Source organism: Sturnira hondurensis, unplaced genomic scaffold, assembly GCF_014824575.4.
Source record: "Sturnira hondurensis isolate 20B ecotype Veracruz unplaced genomic scaffold, ASM1482457v3 Scaffold0001120, whole genome shotgun sequence".
In the NCBI taxonomy this organism is placed as follows: Eukaryota; Metazoa; Chordata; class Mammalia; order Chiroptera; family Phyllostomidae; genus Sturnira; species Sturnira hondurensis.
In genome coordinates this window covers 3,835,615-3,863,613 of record NW_028073751.1, presented here as the reverse complement: position 1 = coordinate 3,863,613, position 27,999 = coordinate 3,835,615, and the positions used below count along the sequence as shown (strand labels likewise).

General features: G+C 42.9%; 3 protein-coding genes across 4 annotated transcripts; all 3 read right to left on the bottom strand.

Moving 5' to 3' along the window:
* Window positions 1–3,359: 3,359 nt before the first annotated feature.
* On the bottom strand, window positions 3,360–26,323 carry LOC118998310 (protocadherin beta-15-like). 2 transcript variants are annotated; one of them, XM_037062417.1, is made up of 2 exons: window positions 23,505–26,323; window positions 3,360–5,641 (listed from the first exon to the last, which is right to left on the bottom strand). In XM_037062417.1, exons 1-2 carry the CDS (start codon window positions 25,777–25,779, stop codon window positions 5,526–5,528), a joined length of 2,391 nt encoding a protein of 796 aa, XP_036918312.1. In that variant the 5' UTR covers window positions 25,780–26,323; the 3' UTR covers window positions 3,360–5,525. The 2 variants fall into 2 exon arrangements, with proteins under 2 accessions (XP_036918312.1, XP_036918303.1); XM_037062408.1 differs by lacking the exon at window positions 23,505–26,323 and having other exon boundaries at window positions 3,360–8,196.
* Window positions 9,592–13,405, bottom strand: LOC118998325 (protocadherin beta-15-like). The gene has a single exon (XM_037062438.1). The coding sequence runs from the start codon at window positions 13,295–13,297 to the stop codon at window positions 10,916–10,918; it is 2,382 nt and encodes a 793-aa protein (XP_036918333.1). The 5' UTR covers window positions 13,298–13,405; the 3' UTR covers window positions 9,592–10,915.
* On the bottom strand, window positions 16,096–19,135 carry LOC118998318 (protocadherin beta-18-like). Its single transcript, XM_037062426.1, has one exon. The coding sequence runs from the start codon at window positions 18,919–18,921 to the stop codon at window positions 16,531–16,533; it is 2,391 nt and encodes a 796-aa protein (XP_036918321.1). The 5' UTR covers window positions 18,922–19,135; the 3' UTR covers window positions 16,096–16,530.
* Window positions 26,324–27,999: the final 1,676 nt, after the last annotated feature.

Below are 27,999 nucleotides of genomic sequence, written 5' to 3'. Positions count from 1 at the left end.
TGCTGATAAAAACAAAAGGGGAGAATACATATTTTACCAATATCCAGAATGAAAGAAGGGCATCATATAAACATACAGAAAATATGATAAAGGAATATAATCAATAACTTCAGGCCAGTAACTTTAACACTGTAGATAAAATGGGCAAATTACTTAAAAAACAGAAGTCACCAACTACATAAGAGGAAATAAAAAGCTGGAATTGCAGTATACCTAAGACATTAAGTTTGCAATCGAAAGCTCTTCCCATGAAAAAACTAGCCATAGAAGGCTTCTGTGGTAAATTCTATCAAGTACATAAAGGAGAAATAATAAATATCTTACATAAAGTCTTTCCTCAAAGAGAAAAGGAGGAAACAATTGCCAACTCATTTTGAGACCAGTATAACTCTGAAACTAAAATCTATCAAGGGCATAACAAGAAAAATTACATATATACACATATATATCTCAAAAACGTAAATGCAAAAATTCTCAACAGTGTAGTAGCAAATTGAATTTTCCTAACATATAATATTTTTCACACTGCTGCATGCCACCTGGAAGAAAAACATACAAACAATTTGCTTGCAATCACAGTCATGCAGGTGCTCTCCCATTCCCAGTCTGCAGGACTTCAGTCCGTCAGACCTGCTCGGATATCTTTGTATTCTTCCACGGTTGCTGCTGCTATCCCATATTCTGAATGGAGAGGAACTTCATTCATGTCCACTGTTCAGATTCCAGTCGTGACCACCATCACTACTGCTGTGATGCTCAGTTGAATTTGGAAGTTGGAGTTCATTCTTTTTTTTAATCGGTGTTCAAAAAGTTGGAAACAACCAACAGGACCAGGACTAGGGCAAGGCAAATGTCTCAGAAGCAAAATCAATGGGTCACCCCAAAACTTGGTAGTAAAGACAGTCACTAATGCAATATTCCAAAAAAATAAAACAATGAAAAATGCACAATGGACAAAATTTCAGTGCTTAAATAAAGACAGGATTGAGCCCTACACTTACACAATTTGTCCTCACCCTAATCCCAGCCTTGCCACATCCTGGTGTCAACTTTATTGCTTCCTGATCTCAATGGGAGATAAAAAACCATATCTACGTTACACCTTTCTCTCTCCTAGGCTGCTCCTTCAAGGTCAAGAGGGCTACTAAACTTCTAGATCAAATAATGCTGCAATGTTACACTTATAAGACCTCCCTTAGTTTGCTAATATGATCTCTTTGTAGAATATGTTACTAATGCCAATTTTATTACATACATTAAAGGAAAATAGCTTTACCTTTATGGAAAAGCTGTGAAAAATTAATGATTCTCTGGTATATATGCAATGCACCCCCACCATCTACTAAAGCTACTCCCCTTGACACACATATGCACACACACACATGCTCAAATGCACAAGCGTACACAAACACAAACACTGGGTGTAACTGTGAAATTCAAAACCGGTTTGAGGCATGACCATTCATAAAAAGCGATACATTCCTATTGATTTTTCATGATCAGCTGATAAACTGAAAGTAGTCCTCTTTTCAAGGTATTCCAGATCAATCCATGAAAGACATAAGTATTAATCATTTGGAGATGCCTTTAAATTCTACACTTGACCAATAAAATATTTTTATTTTATTATTTTTAAATGTTTTATTTATTTATTTTTAGAGAGAGGGGAAGGGAAGGAGAAAGAGAGAGAGAGAAACATCAGTGTAAGGTTGTCTCCCTCACACTCCCCACTGGGGACCCAGTCTGCTACCCAGGCACATGCCCTGACTGGGAATTGAACTGGTGACCCTTTGGTTTACAGGCCTGTGCTCAATCCACTGAGCCACACCAACTAGGGCCCAGTAGAATATTTTTCAAGTGAGATGCGAAAGGAGTAGTGGATATTGGCAGACATAGTGTGGTCGCTGGGCCTGTTTCAGGACATGCACGTGCTTATATTGAAAAGGTTGTTGGGAATTTCTGCTCCTTCCACCAGGCAGGTTCTATCAAAGCATGCAGATTACTGATATGCTTATGAAGATTTTCAGGACTCATACTTAGTCAATCCATTTTACTAAGTAAAATTTTTGGCCCTGCTATTTACCTGCCTGAGAGGAAAACCAATGTTCTTGATTTCTGGATGAACACAGTAGTCATCTTGTCAGGATATCACTGACACTGGTCTAAATGTTTGGCATTTATTAGCTCACCTTGTTCTATTCTCAAAAACTCAATGTTTTGGGTGCGACCATCCGAAAATATTTCTTTGAAAGTTCAATTACCTGTATATGTTTGTATTAGCAAAATGGCATGAAGATAAACACTCAGCCACAGTAGCTCAGAATACTGTGCTTGGATAGCACCTAAAGGAAAGCAAAACTACTTTAGGATCTCAAACATCTTCAACAGACAACCTGAGACCTAGTGAGACAACTGTCAGTGAAGCTTACTCGTGGGGAAGAGAGATGTGACCGTTTGGAATGCACTTGTCTGCGATCACCAGAAACCTCAGTTAGAGTCGTTAGTCACATAGGGGTTTATATATGTTAAGCAGTCTGGGAGAAAGTAGTGTGGGGTTGTTGCAGCAGCTTAACAACACTGTAAGGAACTAAGCGGCTTTTCATCTTATCATACTCAGCATGCAGACCTTTGTTTTATAGTACTCATCTTATGAGTACTATAAAAGCTGCAAGTCGACTACTTCAGCTCAAGGCTTCCTCCTCAATACCCATGCCAGTTAAGACAAAAGAAAATGGGAAAAGACCTAAGGCACGCACCACCCCAGACTAGCCCTTTCAAAAATATTTCCCTTAAGCCCAGTCCTTCAATGATATTTTTCAATTGTTAGCAATATGGAGTTAAATGATGTACCACCCTGCAGGGAGTGATGGGAACATGACTATTTTGGCCTAGGAAAAGAAAAATGGGGTTGGAAATGGATTTTTTAGTAAACACATGCATTCATTTCCTATTGCAGCTATAATAAATTACCATGAACTTAGTGACTTAAAAACATATATTTGTTACCTTACAGTTCTTGAGATCAATAGTTTAACTGTGCTAAAGTTAAGGTAAGGCTGCATTCCTTTCCTGAGGCTCCAAGTAAAAATAAATTTTCTTGCCTTTGCTAGCTTCTAGATGCCACCTGAATTCCTCCACTTGTGACTCCCTTCCATCTTCAAAGTCAGTAGTGGCTAGTTCAGTCCTTTTCACATAATTTCACTCCGATACCAACTCTTCTGCTTTCTACTTCCATTTCTTCTCAAGGCCTGTTGTGATTATGCAAGAACCTCCTGGGTAATCTAGAGCAATCTCCTTATTTAAAGGCCAGTTGATACCAACCTTAATTTCCCGTTACCACATAATACCCCTGGTTTTCTCACCAGAACATGCTTTCCCGATCATGAATCTCCTAGTTTTAGCATCTTTCAAAATTTGAATAGGCTCTAAATTCCCCTGAATCATTAAATTCTGGTTCCTTTTTGCTTACCAATCCTTCCCTCACACTATCTCATTCCTCTTACTTTTTACTAAAAGCAGCAAGAAGAAACCAGGCTGCAACTTCAACCCTCACCTGGAAACCTTCTCTTTAAATATCCAAGTTCATTGTTTAAAAGTCCTTCTTCTCACATTTCCAGTGAAGGACACAATTTGTAAGTTTTCTGCCACTACATAACAAGAATGTCCTTTCCTCCAGGTTTCCAATATTATTTTCCTCATTTCTGTAAAGCAATATGTTTGCACCACCATACTCCTTACTTTCTTCAGAATCTTTGCTATCAGAGTTGTTAACATCCATATTTAAACTAACAGTCTGTCCAGACAAATCCAAGCTTTTGTGATCTTGCTGTTGAAAATTTTTCCAGCCTCTGTTCACTGCCCAATTTCAAAGCAACTTCTACATTTTCAGTCCTGCGTTACAGCAGTGCTCCACTTCCAGGTACCACCTCCGTATCAGTCAGGGTTGGACCAGAGAAACAGGACCAGCAGGGGATACATATGAAAAGATTTATTGCACGAAAGTAATTTACTCAATTGTGAGAGCTGACTAGGCAAGTCCAAAATCAAAAAAGAAGGCAATTTAAAAGGTCAGGCTGCAACTCTGGGCACACGCTGAAGCTGCTGTCCGTGGTCATAACTCTCCTTTCTTTTTTTCTTTTTAATCTAAGGGAAGACTCAGCTATGCTTTTAAATCCTTTCAACTGACAGAGTCAGGCCCACCCAGATCATTTAGGATGTTTTCCCTATTTTAAGGTTAGGTGATTAGGAACCTTAATTCCATCTGAACCTGACACCCCTTTTGCAATATGACATAAAATATTCACAGGTTCCAGGGAATAGGATGTGAACGTCTTAAGGGGGCCATTACTCTGCCCACCACACCATTCTGTACAGTATCTGTGAAGTTAAGAGGGTCCTGGAGATAGAGGAGTCCTGACAATAGAGCTGATTGTTTCTTCAGATCATTCATCACTCCCATTAACATATCATGAATACATTTTCTTTAATTAATATTAATTCCTTAATATATTTTTTCCAGATTCCATATCAACCAGAACAATATCATGGTCCAGGGCAAGTAGTTAGATACTGGCCTGCTGTACCATCCAAAGTTCCTCTAGGCCCGGAATTTGGAGCTCGCATGGGAATGTCTCTGAGAGACAATTTCAGGCAACGCATTACCTGGTCCTAGAGTCTATTGACCTTAGAGTTTATAGAAACAAGTTAAACCCATTCAATCTGGGTACCAATAAACTGCACAGAATTCTTATCAGAATTATAGCTTAAGTTAAATATGAGGAAGAACTCAGGAGTTTTTTAACATTAGAAAAGAAAAAAAGGAGCTTTGACTTGGGGTGATAAACACACAATATAATATATAGATGTTGTATTGTAGAACTGTATACCTGATACCTACATAATTTTATTAACCAGTGTCACCCCAATAAACTCAATAAAATAAAATAGATAAAGATATATTTTCATGAGATAGCATGTATTTTAGAGTGAAACTCTAATAATTACAAGTGTGATTTTTATATAATCAGCATAAAATTATAATGTGGCTGCCTATTGATAAAACAAAAATGCAAACAGAACTGAAAAGAAACTGGACATGGGTGAATGCAAACTGATTCTGCCCTGAACAGAAAACGAGTTGTAAAACAAATCATAGCGATATAAATAATAAAATCTGAAAAAAAACCTTCTGACAATTTAAAAATAAAGTATGATAAAGGGAATCAGATACTTATATGTAGTGACCTATAGTACTAGGTGAGTAATTTTAAAATTAAAATTGTTTTTTGAAAGATTAACTTTCATATTAACCTTTAGTGCAAAAAAATTTAGTCAGAAATATGACATTTTAAAATATTTTTGCTAATAATGCAATAACTGGAAAATAATTACAAGACAATAAAACAAAGAACAACTTCACTAAGGAAAATGATAGAGAAAAGGAAAAACAAGTAAAATTAAAGGTTACTAATAGATTTGAAAGAAAAGGAAAAGGAGACAACACTAATGCCGCTAGTGAGGAAATCTCAGATTCCTAAACTATTATGGAATGTCGGGTTTCCCTCCGACTTCCTCCCAATGTCCTGGCCTAGAAGATTGGGGAAGATAGGCTTCAAGAATTTGAACTCATTACTTCCAGAGTCTCCCGTCAGACACACCTCGTACTGGTAGCTCTGGGACAGGGTCCCAGTGCCGCTGACGTCCACCAGGTGGCCCGGAAAGTGGCCCTCGGGCACCGGGCAGCCACCCTCCAAGCCCGCCCTGCCCCTCCTGCACAGCCGCACCCCGACGAACGCCAGCACCGAGAACAGGAAGAGCGACGACACCGACGCCAGCGCGATGACCAGGTAGACCGTGAGCGGGTCGGTCTGGGCCGCCGCGGCCGCCGCTTCGGGCAGCAGCGGCAGGTAGGGCTGCGAGAAGCCGTCCACCAGCAGCACGTGCAGCGTGACGCTGGCCGACAGCGGCGGCTCGCCATTGTCCTTCACCAGCAGCAGCAGCCTGTGCTTGGCCGCGTCGCGCTCGCTCAGCAGCCGCGCCGTGCGCACCTCGCCGTTGTGCGCCCACACGCTGAACAGCCCGGGCTCTGTGGCCTTGAGCAGCTGGTAGGACAGCCAGGCGTTCTGGCCCGAGTCGCCGTCCACAGCCACCACCTTGCTCACCAGGTAGCCGGGCTCGGCCGCCCTGGGCACCAGCTCGGTGCAGGGCGCAGAGCCGTTCTGCAGCGGGTACAGCACGAAGGGCGCGTTGTCGTTGGCGTCCAGCACCTGCACGCGCACCCGCGCCTGGCTGCTCAGCGCCGGGGCCCCGCGGTCTGTGGCGCCCACCAGGAACTCGAAGGCCTGCAGGGCCTCGAAATCCAGGGCCCTGAGGGCGAACAGGTGCCCGTTGTCGGCGTTGATGGACACCAGCGAGTCCAGGGGCAGGCTGGGGTCCTGGGGCTGCAGCAGGGAGTAGGTGACCTGGGCGTTGGCGCCCGCGTCTCTGTCTGTGGCGCTGACGCTGCCCATGTGCAGGGCGGGGCTGTTGTTCTCTTGGATGAAGAGGGTGTAGGAGGTTTGGGTGAAGGCCGGGGCGTTGTCGTTGACGTCGGAGACCAGCAGGGTTATGTTGTGCTGGGTTTTCAGTCTGGGGGTCCCCATGTCTGTAACTGTAATAGTGACATTATACTCTGCTCTGGTTTCTCTGTCCAGAGCCCCATTTGTAATTAGGGTGTAGAAATTCTCTTCGGTTGGTTTCAGGAGGAAGGGGAGATCATCCGGGATAGAGCAAGTCATCCTCCCGTTGTTCCCGGAGTCCAGGTCTCCAATATGAAACAGTGCCACTTCTGTCTCAGGGCAGTTTTCAGGAATGGGGCTGGTAAGTGATGATATAGTTAGTTCTGGGTAGTTATCGTTAACATCCACCACCTCAATGGAGACTGAACATTTTTCAGAAAGTCCCCCGCCATCGGTGGCATCTATATCCAGCTCATATGAGGATATCGTCTCAAAATCTAGTGTTTTGATTAGTCGAACTTCTCCGGAAAGGCTGTTTACTTCAAAAGTTTTGCTTATCTCCTGAGAACTATATGAAAGGGAGTATGATATCTCCCCATTTGTCCCAGTGTCTAAATCTCTAGCAGAAACCTTGACAACTAGGGACCCTACAGGGCTGTTCTCTGGAACCTGCACTTGGTAGTGCATCTGTGCAAACTCGGGGGCATTGTCATTGACGTCCAAGACCAAGATGTGGACCTGTGCGGTGCCAGACCGGGGTGGAGAACCGCCATCCAGTGCTATGAGGGTTAACCTGAGCTCAGCCTGCTCCTCACGATCCAGCTCCTTGTCCAGCACCAGCTCTGGGTATTTCCTGCCGTCTCCCCGGTTGCGGATGGAAACATGAAAATGAGAGTTGGGGCTGATGCTGTAGTTTTGGATGTTGTTCTTGCCCACGTCCAAGTCCTGGGCTTTTTTCAGAGGAAACACGGTCCCAGGAGGGCTAGCCTCTGGGATTTTCAGCGTCATTTCTCTTTCAGGAAACTCAGGAGAATGATCATTTATGTCTCTCACCAGTAGCTCAGCTCGAAATACTCCCAAAGGTTTTTTCAGTAAGACTTGGAAATGCATTACACACGGATTAGTGGGGCCACACATCTCCTCCCGGTCCAGTTTCTCATTTAATATCAAGTCCCCAGTCTGCAGATCAAGCTGCAATCGGGGTTGGTTATCCTTAGTGACCACCTCGGCTCCCCGCGCAGCTAGCTCTCCCGCTCCCAGCCCCAGGTCCTCGGCCAGATTGGTCACAAAGGTGCCGCTCTCGGTTTCCTCCATCACGGAATAGCGACGGGATTCCCAGCCAGCCAAAGCCACTTGCACCAAAAGAAAGAGAATCAGGACTTGCCTTTGTTTAGGAAAGCGCTCCCCTCCGGCCTCCATCTTCCACAAACACCTTTCCAGGAACCGGTCCCAGCTCTACGTTAGGGAGCAATGGCACTGAGACAGTGATGAGTCTCCCAGTTGGTAATCTGTCCGGAAATGTAGGTGAGTAGCATTATCTGGAGATTTAAGGCCCTCAGCTCCGCCTACACGCCTCTCTCCTCCGCTAGAGATCTGAGATAGTTGAATTTCCTGGGCTTTTTTTTCTTCTTCTTTTTCTCCCACGCCTTAGCCTGCAGCGCCACCATGCGTTGTTTTCTTAAAGAATTCCTACAATTGTATTCTCTATGTATCTGTAATAATCTAGTAATCCCAATAATCTACCTATCCAGTAATACCAATAATACATTCGGAGTTTGGAAATGTCTTGGGATACATATCTGGGGATATAATGTAATCAGAAAACCATGTAACTAAAATTGCTTATTCCTTCATCAAAGATGTATTATTGATATCTATGTATGGATTCTGAAATACATTAGTAAACACCCCGACATGGTTTCTATCTTCTAGAACCTGTGGTCTGGGTGGGGTGCTCTGAGAGGTGAAAGAACGCTTAGTAGTGGCCAGTCCTCTAGTAAAAATAACAGTGTATACCTATGTGATTTCTTAAAATTCTCTCAGCGAAAAAAAAGGATGAATTTCTTTAGATTGTCTTTCAAATTTTAGGCATCCTATGGGCCAAAACTGTGGTTCTCATTAATTAAGTTATATCCAGGAAAAAGCTATTAGTTAATTGCAGTTGACATATCCTTTCTACATAAAGTCAGAGTTGTGATTTTATGAAACTTTCAAGCTACAGGAAAATGCGTATGAGGGCACTTCTATAGCTCTCGGCTGACTCCCTCCTTTTAGCATTGACCTCCATCCGACATGGCGTAATGTACGTGACTGTTTCTTCTCTGAGTCATCCTTGAGTTCCAGCACTTTGTTTTGTTCTCTTTTATGTCCCTAAACAGCTAGTCCCTGGCACATGGTAGAGGGTCGACAAATATTTGTTGAATAGGTCAATGGATGAATCACAATTAATTTAAAAAATTTAAGAGATGAATTCTCCTCCTAACATAAAGACCTGCTTGTTTTGCTGGGATCTTGGTTTGTCATATGAGACACCATATTCTAAGTAGCTATTTTCTATGTTATTTTGAATAATAACTTAAAATAATTCAGAATATTCTAAAATGGTTTTCATTGAATGGCAAAATACCCTGGCTCCCCCTAAACAAAAGGATACACTATGAAAAAGAAAGAACATCACAAGCAGGTTATAATGATTCTACAAATAAGGCATACATTTTTAAAAATGTGTTATTTCACACTAGTGCTATTATGACACTAATGATATTAAAAACTATTTCTTATATAAAATTTTCTAAGACTTTCTGATAAACATTCTATAAACTGTACAATTTGGAAATATACATAAATCTTAAAATTATGTAGCCTGACAAAAGCTTATGCTTATCCCTTACAGACTACTACTATTCTACCACCTTTTGTTTTTAAAATATTTTATTTATTTATGTTTAGAGAGAAGGGGGAGGGAGAAAAAGAGGGAGGGAAACAATGTGCAAGAAAATGGATTGGTTGCCTCTCACACGTGCCCAACTGGGGACCAGGCCTGCTAGCCAGGCATGTGCCATGATAGGGAATCGAACCAACAACCTTTCAGTCCACGAGCCAGTGCTCAATCCACCGAACCACATCAGCCAGGGTTCCACCACCTTTTGACCTAAGTGTTGTTAAATTTACTGACAACCGCAATTTTTAGAATGTCAAATTAGTAGTAAGTTTTATGCCATACAAGAATATCTACATATGCTTTTGACAAGTGAAGAAAAACACCTAATTATCTTAATTAGAGGAAATTTTATTAAAAGAGACTTTGCTTCCAAAAACCCAAGGGAGAAAGCACACTTGGGAGAGACTAAAAAATGTATCTCTTTCCTACTTGTCTCTAAATGGATTGATTTTCTACACTTCTTTCCATTCAGCCAATATGATATCATTTTTGTGTTAAGTTCCTAACAAAGAGGCCATTTTATACCTGGTTTCTAAAGCCACTTTTTAAACAGACAGAATCAGACTGGCACAGCGTGGATCAGCAATGTCTACTACCTTGTCTGATTGTCTGAAATCACAAAAAGAGATGATTCATTAAAATAAGCAAGGCTGTGACAGCAGGCATCAACAGTAAGTTGATGTCTCTTTCAGCAGACATCAGCTGAAGAGAGAAGTTTCCAGAAAGAGATGTGCTGGGATCTATTATTCAAACATTTGCCAATATTCTGGTACTCTTAGTGTGGTGACTGGAGATGATTTGACATGCGGTGGTGGACATTGCACTGACATTGCAATGCAATATATATAGCATGTATCACAGAAATCTACACTTGAAAATTATATAATCTTATTAACCAATATGACACCAATAAATTTCATTAAAAATAATGTTCATAAATATCGTATACTAAAGGTTGACATAAAGAGGTGAAAGTATTTCAAGTGTGGCAGAATGTAGTTTTTTCTATTTAATATCACTGTGAAAAAAGCATGCAATTTTTGTAGATATTTCTCCATTTAAAAATTTAAGACAGGAAGGCATAATATATTAAACTGAAGATACAGTAATACTCACTATAGTTGTATCATGCTCGTCTCCTAAAAAGCCACAATTAAAATGTTAAAATGTTTCTAGAAAACATTCAAACAGAGAATGGTGCTAGAATTATCTTCAAATCAGTAGTAGTTGATGATGAAAAGTTGATAAATTGAACAAATATTCACAGCATTTTAGTAATAAAGTTGAAAGTTCTTTGTCCTAATCAAAATAGAAATGGAGAGTAAATATGACTATGTACTTAAAGTTTCTAATCTCTTTAACTATAAAAAATTAAATTAAATAAATTTTATATGGACCCCCGAAAAAAGGTAATGAAGACAGCATATTTAGAAAGAACTAACCTTCATCTTGAATGGTCTGAAAAATTAACAAGTCCCTAATTGAATCCAAAACCATTTACAAAACTTGAGTTTTCCTCCACACCATTCACAGACCCTGGATGGTTAGAGGCAACAGACTTCAGGAACGTGAACTCACTGGTCCCTGATCCTCCCTTCAGACACACCTCGTACTGGTAGCTCTGGGACAGGGTCCCAGTACCGCTGACGTCCACCAGGTGGCCCGGAAAGTGGCCCTCGGGCACCGGGCAGCCACCCTCCAAGCCCGCCCTGCCCCTCCTGCACAGCCGCACCCCGACGAACGCCAGCACCGAGAACAGGAAGAGCGACGACACCGACGCCAGCGCGATGACCAGGTAGACCGTGAGCGGGTCGGTCTGGGCCGCGGCGGCCGCCGCTTCGGGCAGCAGCGGCAGGTAGGGCTGCGAGAAGCCGTCCACCAGCAGCACGTGCAGCGTGACGCTGGCCGACAGCGGCGGCTCGCCATTGTCCTTCACCAGCAGCAGCAGCCTGTGCTTGGCCGCGTCGCGCTCGCTCAGCAGCCGCGCCGTGCGCACCTCGCCGTTGTGCGCCCACACGCTGAACAGCCCGGGCTCTGTGGCCTTGAGCAGCTGGTAGGACAGCCAGGCGTTCTGGCCCGAGTCGCCGTCCACAGCCACCACCTTGCTCACCAGGTAGCCGGGCTCGGCCGCCCTGGGCACCAGCTCGGTGCAGGGCGCAGAGCCGTTCTGCAGCGGGTACAGCACGAAGGGCGCGTTGTCGTTGGCGTCCAGCACCTGCACGCGCACCCGCGCCTGGCTGCTCAGCGCCGGGGCCCCGCGGTCTGTGGCGCCCACCAGGAACTCGAAGGCCTGCAGGGCCTCGAAATCCAGGGCCCTGAGGGCGAACAGGTGCCCGTTGTCGGCGTTGATGGACACCAGCGAGTCCAGGGGCAGGCTGGGGTCCTGGGGCTGCAGCAGGGAGTAGGTGACCTGGGCGTTGGCGCCCGCGTCTCTGTCTGTGGCGCTGACGCTGCCCATGTGCAGGGCGGGGCTGTTGTTCTCTTGAACGAAGAGGGTGTAGGAGGTTTGGGTGAAGGCCGGGGCGTTGTCGTTGACGTCAGAAACAAACACGGTTATGTTGTGCTGGGTTTTCAGTCTGGGGGTCCCCATGTCTGTGACGGTGATGGTGATGTTGTACTCCGCCCGGCTCTCTCTGTCCAGAGGTCCCTCTGTTACCAGCTTGTAGAAATTCTCGACAGAAGGTTTCAGCGTGAAAGGAACATCTTCCTGGATGGAACAAACCATCCTTCCATTTTCCCCAGAGTCTGGGTCTCGAACACTGAAAAGGGCTATGGTGGTTTCTGGGGAATTTTCTGGGATGGAGCTTGTAAGTGAAGCCACCGTCAGTTCTGGGGTGTTGTCGTTTATATCCACCACCTGTATTATGACAGTGCATTTTCCAGAAAGACCTGCCCCATCAGACGCTTTAATATCCACCTCGTATGACACAATTTTTTCAAAATCTAGTTTCCCAATTATTTTCATCTCTCCTGTCAGTTCATTAAGTGAAAATGTCCTAGTAATCTCTTCATCACCATAAAAAAATGAGTAGAACACTTTACCATTTATTCCCGTGTCTAAATCTCTAGCAGAAACGGTGACAACAAGGGACCCCGGAGGACTGTTTTCCAGGATCTGCACACGATAGAGTGGCTGCGCAAACTCGGGGGCGTTGTCATTGACATCCAAAACGTCGATGAGAACCAGGGCGGTGCCAGATTTGGGCGGAGCTCCGCCGTCTGCGGCCAGGAGAGTTAACCGAAGCTCGGGCTGCTGCTCTCGATCTAGAGCTTTGTCCAGAACCAGCACCGGGTACTTTCTGCCCTCACTGCCGTTTCTGGTGAGAACGTGGAAGTGGGAGTTGGGGTAGATGGTGTAGTTTTGAACGCTATTGGTGCCTACATCCAAATCTTGTGCGTTTTTCAAGGGAAACACCGCCCCTGGAAGAGTGTTTTCCATGATTTTTAAAATCATTTCTGCTTCTGGGAACACAGGTGGATTGTCATTTATGTCACTGACCAAAAGCTTAAACTTATATACTTCCAAAGGTTCTTCCAGTAACACCTGGAATTGCAACTCACACGGCTCAGTGGGGCCACACAATTCTTCCCGGTCCAGTTTCTCATTCACTAGTAAATCTCCGGTCTGAAGGTTCAGCTGAAAGTGTTTTTTGTTGTTGTTAAAAATGACTCGAGCCCTCCTCCTAGACAGCTCTCTTACCTCTAACCCTATGTCCTTCGCTAGATTAGCCACAAAAGAACCACCCTCTGTTTCTTCTGCGACACTGTAAGCTTCCTGCTCCGCGCAAGTCTGAGCCAGCAAAACAAAGAGAAGCAGGACTTGCCTTAGTGTAGGAAAGCGCTCCTCTTCGGCCTCCATCCTTCCAGCACCAGAAGCCTTTAGAACCGGATGCCTGATGGGTTTGTAGGCAGCTGGACCTGGGAATCGACCCTTGCCGCAAGACAATTCCGTGAAGAATCCTCTTCTCTCAAGCTCGGTCTCTGTCCTGACTGCCAGAACAGGAGCCCTCTGCGGTCTGTCTTTCACAGCCTTAGCTTACAGCGCCACCATGTGTTGTCCTTAAAACCTAGTTTGCTGGAAATGCTACAGAATGCATTCCACTTGTTTAGATTTTTGCACACACTCACAGCAACCACCACGGATTATATATAGGGTGGTTTAGAAATAAAATGATAACTTCTACTTTCCTGTGAGGTTGTGGATGTGGACATGGTGCCAGGCACTTTGGGAAATGATACAAGAACAAAACTAAGTATATTTATTTGTTTATTCAACAAAACATTGATTTCATTTTATATGTCAGGCAGTATACTAAGTGCTGGGAATACTAATACATTTTTTGTTGTCCTGGAGTTTACAATATAATGTCTATAATATTGTATAGCCTATACTCTTAGGGTTTGAGTGGAAAAAGATGGGTAGCTATCAGTCTATTCCTAAAGAAATCAAATTCAACACATTGCCAGCAGCATGAATCAAAAATTCATTTACACACTTCAGGAGTATAAATTTAAGTGACACACAAGCGAGACCTGTTTCATTATACAAACTAAATAGATATCTCAGGGAATTGTGGGTAACTTTTTTGTAAACATTGTCTAAGGAGACTGTCTCCATATCTCTGTAATCGTTGTTGTATTGACTGCTACATTACCTAAAACAATCTGTGAAGAACATCTACATCTATTACCAAAATTCACTAAGATCTTGAAAAGTGTGAAACTCAAGGTCATAAGAGAAAGGACTGAAGTTGAAGTAAAAATTAAAATGCAGAGGAAAATAAGTTAGGTTCATCTGAAAGAACAGGTTGAACTTGTTCCCAAGGACCAAATATCACAATTTATTTTTAGCAAGCAACTCACATCACTTCTGTGGATAGCGCAAGACCCTGTCACTCTAGCAAGGACCTGAAGTCCTTTTACTCCCAAGGATGGAAAAAATATCTTGTGGTCAGGGACAAACAGCACCAAACTTTAGACAGCACTTTAACATAGTTTAAATAATAGACATTATCGCATATTCTGGCACTCCAATTACCTGGCTACTTGGGAAAACAGGTTGGGCCAAGTGTAAACATTGTGTTGAGTATTGGTTTCATTCTATTAAGGTACAAATTACTCAAACTGACATTCTATTTTAGAATGTTTTCCTCTATGTAGTAAAAGACATTTAATTAAGTAAAACTTCAAAATATAAGAACATGCTGGTTATAGTTATATCTGATAATTATCCTTACAGACCTTGGTCATGGATCCAAACACTTTATTATGAAATTAAATGTGCAATAAAATGTGCCCTTAATGTTCATGCATTAAAAACACTAATCAATAGAAGCTGGTATCAGTGAACAGATGGCTCAAAATTAGTTTTTTTATTTTCATCTGTCATTTCTCATAAAAATTTCCTCCTTATTTTTCTTTACTAAGGAGAAAAATTTTAAGCCTGCAGGCTTGGCAGGAAGCTTCAATTTTTTTCGTGAGGCTTTTTAATAATAGAGTATGTGTCAATCAAATACTTATTACTCTTAATGAAATCATGATTCAACCCATATAGTAATCTATATGTTGTAGATACTGAAGATTTTTACATTAAAAAATAAAATAATTCTGTTCACAGTAAATAGTTTTTAAGAGAAATAGATGCTAAGGATGGTATGGGAATAGACAACTGAGCACTAACAGTTTTAGTGTTACTTTAAAAAACTGGTCCTGGGGCACATAAAATAATAGAGGGAAACCTGTTAACCCTTTGTAACATATTTTCTGTTGAAAGACCTCATAAATTATTTACGAAATTAAATTTTGCAACAAAATTCTCTAATACAAATTAGTTACCTCTAAGCTTGTACATTTTTTATTCTTTTCATTGGTTGATGATAGAAGCATGTGACAAGAGACTTGGGTTCGATGGTACATGATCTAACTCAGCACTCAAGACTGCATGTAGCTTTCTTGTTTCTTTTGGTTCCAGTATTGCCCCCCATGTGGGGTAAATAAAAGTTTTATAATTGGGAAACTGGAGTCTTATTGTAGAAGTCAAGGACAATTAGACATTGGGGACTTAGGAGACACCGGCAGAAACTGATAGGTCTAGAACCAAGTAGGCATCTTAGTCTCTGTTGCTCTGCTCCCTTCACTCCCTTACTCCTTCCCACCTTTACTCTTTCCTTTCCTGCCTTCTTTCCTCCATCTCTGCATGAGATTCTGTGCTGCCAGTCCAAAAAGGAATAGACATGGTTGCCTTTTCCATTTACAAGCAGTCAAGAAAAAAATGGGTGAACTACATCTTCATTGCCAATTTATGGGCTTGGAGAATGCGACTACTGCTTTAATCAGGAGTCTATCACTGGGCCAATCAAAAATGGTCGGGAGAAGTAAAGAATGATAAAACAAACATCTCAATAGTAATTATCTCTCTTGGGTCATACTGGGAAGGTCTCAGTAAAGAAGCATGGCTGGATATATACCTTAACCCAAACAAGATCAAAATTTATTTTAATTCAGCACCACCTACCAGTAATAAACACAGTTCACAAAATACTTATGCAGAGAATACCTAAATGGGTAAAAATTATCTGAGATATTTGACAGAAGAGAATGGAAAGCTTATACTTTTAAAAATCTTTAAAACATACATTAAAAACCAACCTAACCAGATGAGAAAGCAATTAAGTTTTATTCAGATCATGCATTTTTCTTTAAAACAATACTACTAAACATATAAAAACTGTTTTGGTGAGAACGTCTAGAGCCCAGAACAGGAGATGACTGAGCAGAGTGTGCCATTAAGCTTGGAGGGACAATGCTATCTGCAGGGTGGGCAGGTTATTTATTAGTCATTGTATTTATTTCATACAAACAACTGTAAACCTACTTGTGCTTCACCCTGTATTTAAATAAATTATTTGAGGAAGAAAAACTAAACAAGATCTAGCTCTCTCGGTTTGTTCACAGTTAATATAAAGAATAGCAGGATGCAGACACTGAAATTTCTGAATTTTAGTCAAGTTACCCTAAAGAAAATTCATGACAATGAATAAATTTACAAAGAAGTAGCACTCATTCTCAAAATTTTGCATAATAATGAAATCCCTAATTGAACCCAAAGCCGTTCAGAAAGGCGTGGTTTTCTTCCATTTCAGGATTATGGGGTGGGAGGTTGGGAATAACGGGTTTAAGGAATTTAAACTCACTGGTCCCTGAACCTCCCTTCAGACACACCTCGTACTGGTAGCTCTGGGACAGGGTCCCAGTGCCGCTGACGTCCACCAGGTGGCCCGGAAAGTGGCCCTCGGGCACAGAGCAGCCACCCTCCAAGCCCGCCCTGCCCCTCCTGCACAGCCGCACCCCGACGAACGCCAGCACCGAGAACAGGAAGAGCGACGACACCGACGCCAGCGCGATGACCAGGTAGACCGTGAGCGGGTCGGTCTGGGCCGCGGCGGCCGCCGCTTCGGGCAGCAGCGGCAGGTAGGGCTGCGAGAAGCCGTCCACCAGCAGCACGTGCAGCGTGACGCTGGCCGACAGCGGCGGCTCGCCATTGTCCTTCACCAGCAGCAGCAGCCTGTGCTTGGCCGCGTCGCGCTCGCTCAGCAGCCGCGCCGTGCGCACCTCGCCGTTGTGCGCCCACACGCTGAACAGCCCGGGCTCTGTGGCCTTGAGCAGCTGGTAGGACAGCCAGGCGTTCTGGCCCGAGTCGCCGTCCACAGCCACCACCTTGCTCACCAGGTAGCCGGGCTCGGCCGCCCTGGGCACCAGCTCGGTGCAGGGCGCAGAGCCGTTCTGCAGCGGGTACAGCACGAAGGGCGCGTTGTCGTTGGCGTCCAGCACCTGCACGCGCACCCGCGCCTGGCTGCTCAGCGCCGGGGCCCCGCGGTCTGTGGCGCCCACCAGGAACTCGAAGGCCTGCAGGGCCTCGAAATCCAGGGCCCTGAGGGCGAACAGGTGCCCGTTGTCGGCGTTGATGGACACCAGCGAGTCCAGGGGCAGGCTGGGGTCCTGGGGCTGCAGCAGGGAGTAGGTGACCTGGGCGTTGGCGCCCGCGTCTCTGTCTGTGGCGCTGACGCTGCCCATGTGCAGGGCGGGGCTGTTGTTCTCTTGGATGAAGAGGGTGTAGGAGGTTTGGGTGAAGGCCGGGGCGTTGTCGTTGACGTCAGAAACAAACACGGTTATGTTGTGCTGGGTTTTCAGTCTGGGGGTCCCCATGTCTGTGACGGTGATGGTGATGTTGTACTTGGTACTGGTTTCTCGGTCCAGTGGCTGCTCTGTTACCAAGGTGTAGAAATTCTTGAAAGTGGGCTTCAAAAGAAAGGGAAGATTGTCCTCAATTGAACATACCATCTTCCCGTTATCTCCAGAGTCTTGATCTCGTAAGCTAAACACAGCGACCACCATCTCAGGTGATGAATTTTCTGGTATGGGGCTGGTAAGAGATGTTATGACTACTTCTGGCGGGTTGTCATTCACGTCGACAACCTGAACTAAAATTGCTGATTTCCCCGAGAGGCTCCCGCCGTCAATGGCCTGAATATTTATTGTATAAGACTGAATTGACTCAAAATCCAGGAGCGCCTTTAAGTGGACTTCGCCAGAAATTGGATGGATGTCAAATGTTTTCCGTATCTCTCTGGAAGCGTGGGAAAATGAGTAAGATAGTTCTCCATTTATTCCTGCATCTGAGTCTGTAGCAGACACCTTGACGACTAGAGAGTCCAGAGGGCTGTTTTCTGGTACCTGAACCTCATAGATGGGCCTCTCAAACTCTGGCACATTGTCATTGATATCTAAAACCAAAATCCGGACCACTGCAGTTCCGGACCTGGGTGGAGACCCACCATCCCAGGCTGTTAGCGTTAATCTAAACTCAGGCTCCTTTTCTCGATCCAGAGATTGGTCCAATACAAGCTCTGGATATTTTCTGCCTTCCTCACTGTCTTGTAATTTAAGGTGGAAATGAGGATTGGGACTTAATGTGTAGTTTTGGACAGCATTTTTTCCTACATCAAAATCCTGAGCACTCTCCATTTGGAACGAAGTTCCTGGAGCAGTCACTTCTGAGATTTTCAGAAGTATATCTTTATCTAGGAACGTGGGAGTGTGATCATTTATGTCTTTGACCCAAAGCTCAGCCCGAAAAAATTGCAAAGGATTTTCAAATAACACCTGGAAATGCAATATGCATGGCTCAGTGAGGTCACAAAGTGTCTCCCTGTCCAACTGCTCATTTAAGAGCAAGTTGCCATTCTGCTGGTCCAGCCGTAAATATGTTTTATAATCGTCAAAGATGACTCTGGCTCTCCGCGCAGCAAGGTCTTCCACCACACCCTCGAGACCCAGGTCTTTCACCACATTGGCTATAGAGGAGCCTGTCTCCATTTCCTCTGCCACAGAATAGCACAAGGTCTCTGAACACGCTGAAGACCCTCCCAGGAAAACAAAGAAAAGCAGCACTTGCCTTATATGCTGAGGGCGTCCCGGCTCCATGGCTTCTTAGGTAAATGCCTTTCTGCAGAAACTCAACCTCAAACAGCTCTGGGAGATGCTCCTTTTTATCAGCTCGAACCTCTGGTACTCTATAGATTTACAATCCTATCACGAGGGTGTTGGCGGCTGCCTAGCTTGCTTTCGGAAGCCTCTTTCCCCTCCCTGCTTCTTCAGCACTCTCAGTTCCACTGGTCAGCGGAAGCCAGGGCTTCTGATGTAACAGAAATTACCCTGTCTTATCCTGCAGCGCCACCATGCGACTCTGCAGATCCTCAGACTTTAAGCAAATCTGGTAAAGTTGAGACAAAATATTAATTTACCTAGTGTGTTTATTGATGGGTTTAAACTGCATTTTCCCCTATATTCACATTTTCTTTTCTGACTTGCATATTTTGTGATATGTGATGCTGTTGCTATTCATTCCTTACCACAGTAAACTAAAACTGTGCTGGATATAAAAAGCATATTTAAGATACAGCCCCAAACTCAAATAAGTTATGCTCTCTTGTCTTCAGATAATTTATGGGGACAATACATAACACAACTAAACATAGTTCAAATGACTCTTTTACATAACAGACTTAGTGAACAAGAGGTTCCCAGAGACACCAGAGGTCTTAGTTGTCTGGCTATCAGCAAATACTGTAGGACAATAAGAATAAGGTCGTACACTGGGAAATGAACTCGGTACATTCAAATTTTTGTTTGGGGGAGGCTGACATTTCTGGCTGGGTAAATGGTACCATTTATTTAGGTATGTTCCATAGGAGACTTATCTGTCAATGTTCAGTTTCTGAACATTAAAAAAAGTTGACCAAACTAGACCCTAGTTTAGTTGTGGAACTGGCTTCCATTTTGCAGACCCAGGACTTCTGAAGGCATAATTCTAAACATTTTATTCATCCATTTAATCATTTGTTCAGCAAATATTTACTGAAAATACACTTTGTGGTAGGCGTGGTGATCAGTGTTAAGAATAGGGTGGTAAACAGACATAGTTTCTGTACTCAAGAATGGAGGCAGAAAAGTGGCCCCACGTTTAAAACGGAGCATACCAAATGCCGTGATGGAAAAAGTGTACACTGCTGTAACAGGAAAGACGCGGGTTATCTAACCAGAATTTGGAGGTATCAGGGGAGACTTTTATGGGAAAAGGATATTCTAAATTGATACAAGAAAGACAAGTGTGAGTAATCTAAACAAAAATTCCATGTGAAGTAAAATTTCCAGGAAAACCATAAACACGATCTCCAAAATGAAAGAAGTGTTTTGGAAGAACTGACATAGAATCGGTATGGTTGAGCCATACAGCAAAGGGAGAGGAATTTTGAGAGGTGAGACTGGAAGGATGAGCAGGGTTCTGTGAGCCATGCCAAGGCATTTGGGCTCCACATCAGTGGAAATGCAAGAGTATTAAAGGGTTTTAAACAACAAAAAAAGGCATGAAGATGTTTTTATTTTTCAAAAAATCATTCTATTTCTTAATTGAGAATAAATTAGAAAGGAGTAAGACCAGAGGCAGGAAATTGACTAGGTGTTGTTGCAGGAAATGCGGGCAAGCGATGAGATTGGCCTCAATGAGAAACGCAGTAATTAAAATGATCAAGACACAATATCCCGGATGTGGTGACAGATTAGACATAGAGGCACTGGAATAAGAAGGAGTGAAAAAGTAAATGTACTTTTCTCAGGCTTAGGGAACTGATAAAATAGAGACAGGGAGAGGAGATGAGAGAAATGGGTACAGAGCTACAGAAGATTTCATTTTGAGGAAGGGAAAACTTCAACTTAAAACATGTCGAGTTCAACGTGTCCATAGAGCATCCATATAAATAGTTATGTGATGAGATTTCATTACATAAATGCAGTTGAGAAAATAGGCTAGGGTTGCAAAGACAAAATTAGAATTTACTGGTATAAATGGTGATTGAAGCTATTTTAGAAAGAATATAATTTGTAGATTAAAAACAGTATGTTTGACTTTGTGATTTTAGCTCTTAGAGCCTACCATCTCCAGAGAGTGGCCATGGTTGTAAGTGATGAGACTAGATTAGAGGTGAACTAGATGAAGAAAGCTGGAAACAGGTCAAACTCTTGTACTCAAACTATTGGCAAGAGAGACTCTTGTACTCAGATAGAGAAAAACTATAAGAAGTTATATTTGAGAGTAAAATGTCTTTATAGCAATTTTTCTCATGATCTTGATTCATTTAAAACCAAGCTGATATCCAGTTGACTTGATTCTCTCGTTTGCTGACTCTAATGTGCAAAGACTATTTAAGCAGGACAGTTTGCTAACTTCTTTCAGCACATTGAAAATAGCTTGTTTTCCTTTAGTTTCCATTGCTGCTGTTGAGAAATTGCCAACATGGAACGTAGCTGTCCGTCTAACAGTCTTGCATTCAAAGGTTAAATGTCTTTTCCTCATGGCTTTTCCTTAAAAAAAAAAAAAGATTTCTCTGTATTTGGCTTTCTGAAATTTCACAATGCTGTTTCTAGCCATGGTTATTTTTTTATTTATCTTGCTAGGTTTATCTGGAGCTCTTGAATCTTCATTAATGGGTGTATCAATTTCATAAAATTCCTAGCATTAACTTTTTTCAAATATCACTTCTGAACAAATCATTCTCATTAATCCTTCTGTAATTCTAGTTAAATACATGTTAACCCTTTTTACTCTGTCTTATGTTTCTAATAATCTTCTTGGCATTCTTCATCTTATTAACTCTCTGAGCTACATACTGGGTAAATTATGTTCCGATCTCTTTCACTCCATGAATTCTTCAATTGGGTATATCTAATTTTACATTAAAACTCTGATTCACTTTTAAATTTTGATTATTATATTTTTCAGCTCTAGAAGTTCCATTCTGTTCTATTCTTTTAAATTTATTGCTTCTTGTTGTTTTTACATCTTCAAGTATAACTTTTGTTTCCATTGCAATAGCATATTATAGACTATGTCTGATAATTAAAATTTTGAAGTGTTTGCAAATTTATTTCTGTGTTCTCACTCATGGTGTTATGTTTCTTTGTGAATGCAGTAATTTTTTTGTTTGAGTTAAGAATATAAAATCACTTATATAAATAAATCTAGGCTTACAATGAAAAAATATTCTTTCAAAGAATGTCTGCCTTTGGTTCTAGCAGGATCTGGGAGCACTATCTGTCAATGACCACCTCAAATAAAGTTCACTGCTAAAAATCAAGTTCAAAGCTAATATACACATAAGGGCTCACTCACCCCTTCATAAAGCTGTAGCTCTTAGGGATTCACATTTATCAATATGAGGGTCTCCTATAAACTTCTCAATTTGTTATGCTTTGTCTCCCTCTTTATATAAACCATCAAAATAGAGGATGACATTTCCCAGGATTCCAGATGTTCCCAGGGAAAAAGTGGACTTGGGCTCATTTATCTCTCTACACTACCTTTAAATAGCAACTGTGACCTGACAGTATAAGTGCCTTAGTAGACCACTGTTTTCAGTGAAAGTGTTGGTCTATGGAATCTATATCATCCTTATTAAAAGTGTAAACTATCAAGAATGGTGTTGTGTTTAAAAGTTCCAAGTGTACCCATAGCTTCCATGGGACATGGGCAACTGATCTTCTCAAGAGCAAAGAGAAATAATCGACACTAAATCAGCTCCATAATGTGCAGCCAATGTAAACGGTCTGCCTTTCACCCAAATTCAACAGCATTTTTAAGTTTTGCATTATCTACGCTTTAATGAAAGGTCCAGAAGTAAATCACATACATTGTGGGGTTCAGTCTTAAAACATTCATTTGCAACTCCAAATAATCAACATCATCTTGCATAACACCATTACCATAACAACAATTAGTAATAACTTCATTAACATACCATTTAACTTATTAAAAATTGATTTGAGAGAGAGAAACGTTGATTTGTTGTTTCACTTATTTCTGTCCTCATTGCTTGACTCCTGTATGTGCCCTGACCCGGATCCAGCCCTCAGCTTGGATGTGTCAGTACCAGGCTCTAACCAATTGAGTGATCTGCCCAAGGCTGATATGCTTTTTCTGACAAAATTTAAACATTTTTAAAGGTTTTATTTATTTATTTTTAGAGAGAGGGGAAGGGAGAGAGAAACAGAGGGAACATCAGTGTGTGATTGCCTCCTGTGCACCCCCAGCTGGAGACCTGGTGGGCAACCCAGGCATGTGCCCTGACTGGGAATGGAACCAGCTAACTGTCTGATTCCCAGGCCACCACTCAATCCACTAAGCCACACCAGCCAGGGCAAATTTTTTTAAAAAACCAGAAAACACACAAACTGTTTCTATTTCATTATAACCACTAATGATATTTAAAGCAACTGCAAGAGCATGAGAAATAATGAATGCAACTACTATACAACCAATATTCACTACAACTTGGTAAAGTGTTTCCAGTCAGCCAAGAATAGTGAAAGATTAAATGTTCAAATTTTTTATTGGACGTTGAATCCGGAGCTGTTCCTAAAGTTCTCTTTTTCCTCTGCATTCCTACTATTGTCATGGACTGGAAGACTGGGAATAATCGGCTGCAGAAATTTAAACTCATCTGTCCCCATACCTCCCTTCAGACACACCTCATACTGGTAACTCTGGGACAGGGTCCCAGTACCGCTGACGTCCACCAGGTGGCCCGGAAAGTGGCCCTCGGGCACCGGGCAGCCACCCTCCAAGCCCGCCCTGCCCCTCCTGCACAGCCGCACCCCGACGAACGCCAGCACCGAGAACAGGAAGAGCGACGACACCGACGCCAGCGCGATGACCAGGTAGACCGTGAGCGGGTCGGTCTGGGCCGCGGCGGCCGCCGCTTCGGGCAGCAGCGGCAGGTAGGGCTGCGAGAAGCCGTCCACCAGCAGCACGTGCAGCGTGACGCTGGCCGACAGCGGCGGCTCGCCATTGTCCTTCACCAGCAGCAGCAGCCTGTGCTTGGCCGCGTCGCGCTCGCTCAGCAGCCGCGCCGTGCGCACCTCGCCGTTGTGCGCCCACACGCTGAACAGCCCGGGCTCTGTGGCCTTGAGCAGCTGGTAGGACAGCCAGGCGTTCTGGCCCGAGTCGCCGTCCACAGCCACCACCTTGCTCACCAGGTAGCCGGGCTCGGCCGCCCTGGGCACCAGCTCGGTGCAGGGCGCAGAGCCGTTCTGCAGCGGGTACAGCACGAAGGGCGCGTTGTCGTTGGCGTCCAGCACCTGCACGCGCACCCGCGCCTGGCTGCTCAGCGCCGGGGCCCCGCGGTCTGTGGCGCCCACCAGGAACTCGAAGGCCTGCAGGGCCTCGAAATCCAGGGCCCTGAGGGCGAACAGGTGCCCGTTGTCGGCGTTGATGGACACCAGCGAGTCCAGGGGCAGGCTGGGGTCCTGGGGCTGCAGCAGGGAGTAGGTGACCTGGGCGTTGGCGCCCGCGTCTCTGTCTGTGGCGCTGACGCTGCCCATGTGCAGGGCGGGGCTGTTGTTCTCTTGGATGAAGAGGGTGTAGGAGGTTTGGGTGAAGGCCGGGGCGTTGTCGTTGACGTCAGAAACAAACACGGTTATGTTGTGCTGGGTTTTCAGTCTGGGGGTCCCCATGTCTGTGACAGTGATGGTGATGCTATACTCGTCTCTCATCTCTCTGTCCAGTGCTTTTTCAGTAACTAGAGTGAAGAAATTCTTGAGTGTAGGTTTCAGAATAAATGGGAGATCGTCTTGAATAGAGCAAACCATTCTTCCATTGTCCCCAGAGTCTTGGTCTCGAATACTAAAAACAGCAACAAGAGTCTGTGGTGCATTTTCTGGAACTCTGTTTGTAATTGATGACATGGTCACTTCTGGTGCATTATCATTTACATCTAGTACTTTTATCAGAAGAGAACATTTTTCTGAAAGACCCCCACCATCTGTTGCCTGAATATTTATAGTGTAGGACTGTATTACTTCAAAATCCAACCTAGATCTCAAGCGAACTTCCCCAGATGTAGAGTTGATATCAAATGTTTTACGAATGTCTTCAGATGCATGGAAAAATATGTAAGATATCTTCCCATAGTTTCCTGCATCCAGATCCTTAGCCGAGGTGGTGATTATCCAGGAGCCAATGGGTGTGTCCTCCAGGACCTGCACCTCGTAGAGCCCTTGAGGAAACTCAGGGGCATTGTCATTGACGTCCAAGACCTCGATGAGAACCGAAGTTGTCCCAGACCTGGGTGGGGACCCACCATCCAGCGCTAAAAGTGTTAATCTGAGCTCGGGCTCCTTTTCGTGATCTAACATTCTGTCCAGGACCAGTTCTGGGTATATCTTTCCATCACCACTGTCTTGAACTTTAATGGAGAAATGAGAATTGGGGCTAATTGTGTAGTTTTGGAGACTGTTGCTTCCTATGTCCAAATCCTGGGCACTCTCCATTAGGAATGTGGTCCCGAGAGTGGTACTTTCTGATATTTTCAAAAGTATTTCCTTATCCAAGAATGTAGGGGAGTGATCATTTATATCCTTGATATGCAGCTCAACCAAGAAAAACGTTAAAGGGTTTTGCAGTAACACCTGAAAATGCAACACACAGGGCTCCGTGGAGCTACAGAGCTCTTCCCGGTCCAGTCTCTCGTTTAGGTGCAAATCCCCAGTCAGCAAATCCAGGTGCAAATGCTTCTCATTATCATCAGAAACTATCCTGGCCTCCCGTGAGGACAGCTCCTCCACCCCAAGCCCCAGATCCCTTGCCAGATTGGCCACAGAAGAGCCGATTTCTTTTTCCTCTGCCACAGAATAGCGCACCAATTCTGGCCCCGCCTCAGACAATCCCAGCAAAACAAAGAAAATCAGGACTTGCCTTTTCCGCAGAGTGAGCGCTCCTCTGATCTCCATGGTTCCTTTGAGGGATCTATTTTGTGGGAAAACCTAGTTTAGCCCTAATTTTGGAAGATAGAGCTCTGATTCATTTTATAGGTAACCCCGGAAATGTGCATAGCCCTCCAGCAGCTCTGAAGGTGAAGCTCCTGAATACCTCTCTTTTGAATGGGTTGGGTGTTCTGTTCTCTTGAATAATGGAGCCCTCAGCCTGTCCTGTTTTCGTCTTGTCCTGCAGCGCCACCATGTGTCTTTATGAGTTTTTTTTTCAGTAAAATTTTTCTCTCTTTAAAGAAGTAATTCATGAATACATCTGGAGTATTTTGAAGCAAATCCCAGACAGCATCATTTTACCTCTAAATACTTCATTAAGTACCTGTGATAGATAAAGACTTCCAAAATATAATTACTATACTTCTATCACAATCAATACATTTAGCAATAATTCCTTGATGTAATTTATACTCATGCTGTGTTTGGTTTTCCCAGTTTCCTCCAAGAATGTTTGTTTAAATTGTGAATTTGTTTGAATTTGGATCCATAAAAGTCTTTATAATGATTTTAATTATCATTGTTTTGAATGCCTGGCAAGAAGAATCCATACAAATGTCTCGAACTGAATAAATGATAAATGATATTTTATTCAGGCCATTTCTTGACTAACTGCAAATATATTCTCCCCTCAACTTTTGTAAATACTTGAGTGCAATCAATTATAGTTAGAAACATCATTATTTTTTTCACTTATATATTTTTAGGAATATACATGTAAAGGCATAGCATATAAGATAGAGATAATTCTTGTCTTTATGGAGCTCACAGGCTATAAAATTTGGTGGTAAGCAATTAAAATACATCACAACATATGCATAAATAAAGAGTAATATGGAAAGACTTAAAAGGAACATCTTAAAGCTAGGAAGGAGCATAGCACAATGATTAAGAACATGGATTTAAAAGCCAAAATGTCTACATCAGAACGCTAGTCTGCCACTTACTACTATCTGCAGTCTCGGGCAAGTTATGTACCTCTATTTCCTAACCTGTAAATGGGGTAATAATAGTACTTAGCTCCTAGTATTATCATTGTCTGACATGGTAAGAATCCATAACCCTTTATATCTCTTTAAGCTAGTGGTACTCCTTCATTTCCCCCACTAAGTACAGTAAAGACAGGAAGTAATCTTAATACTCAACTGATTTATTAGTATCATATGAGTTTTTGTTGCAGCTTTCATTTAGGGGAGAAATGCTTGCTCCTAGTTCCAATGTAGAAAATGGAAAATTAGAATTTAATTAGGCTGCATATAGAGACTTTGGTACCCTCCATTTTTCTTGAATTCAAAGACTAATTAATCAGCCCACACAGTTCAAAAGAACTGGTAGTGAAACCTTGGCTTTCAAGAAATTTAAACATCAGATTGTTTTTGGTCTGTTAGAGCAAAAGATTGTACTTCCTGGCAATATTAACTAATACCCAGCTCCTCTATAATGTTAAGGTAAAGATATCTTCAGGAGGCAGTTTCTGGCACTGATTCTAGTCTGTGGCACCAGAAGCAATCAAAATAATTGGTTCACTCATTCTTATCCATAGTCTTATTCTAATAACCTCTATTTCTGTCTTTGTCTCTCACACATGCACACACTCTCTTTCCCTCAGCACCCTGACTCATTTTGTCCATCTACTCTTTCTTTCCACAACATATAAGCTTTAAATTTTTTAAATAAAATTTATTGAAAAACCTCACCCCCCAAATGAAGGCTTTGTCCTCTGTAATGTAGTCACATCACTACAGGCAAAAGCAGCTGGTTAGTTCCTGTGCAGCATGAAAGAGAGCTTCCTTCTACCATAGTCTGAATTTTCTTTAAAAATTAGAATCTTGTACTTGAACAATTAAAATGAACTTTAGAAAAATTAGAATCTTGCTCTGACCAGTGTGGCTCAGTCGGTTGGGCATTGTCTTACAAACAAAAGGCCACAGGTTCCATTCCCTATCAGGGCCCATACCTGGTTGAGGTGCATACAAGAGGGAACCAATAGATGCTTCTCTCTCACATCATGTTTCTCTTCCTCTCTTGCTCCCTCCCTTCCCCTCTTTCTATAAATAAAAAAAATAGAATCTTAAAGGACTCTGTTTTTATACTTTTCAATGTTCTACATCCATCTCTGAGAAGAGGGGACTTCAGACTTTGGATTGCTACCCATCAGTAGGTCATTAAATCAATTTTCGATTACCA

Bases quoted from the DNA above. Each gene is read 5' to 3' on its own strand.
- LOC118998310 (XM_037062417.1), bottom strand. From the start codon at position 25,779: ATGGAGATCAGAGGAGCGCTCACTCTGCGGAAAAGGCAAGTCCTGATT. The intron at 5,642-23,504 runs GTATGGGGACAG...GTCTGACGGGAG, and splicing joins TGAGGTGTGTCTGAAGGGAG to ACTCTGGAAGTAATGAGTTC.
- LOC118998325 (XM_037062438.1), bottom strand. From the start codon at position 13,297: ATGGAGGCCGAAGAGGAGCGCTTTCCTACACTAAGGCAAGTCCTGCTT.
- LOC118998318 (XM_037062426.1), bottom strand. From the start codon at position 18,921: ATGGAGCCGGGACGCCCTCAGCATATAAGGCAAGTGCTGCTTTTCTTT.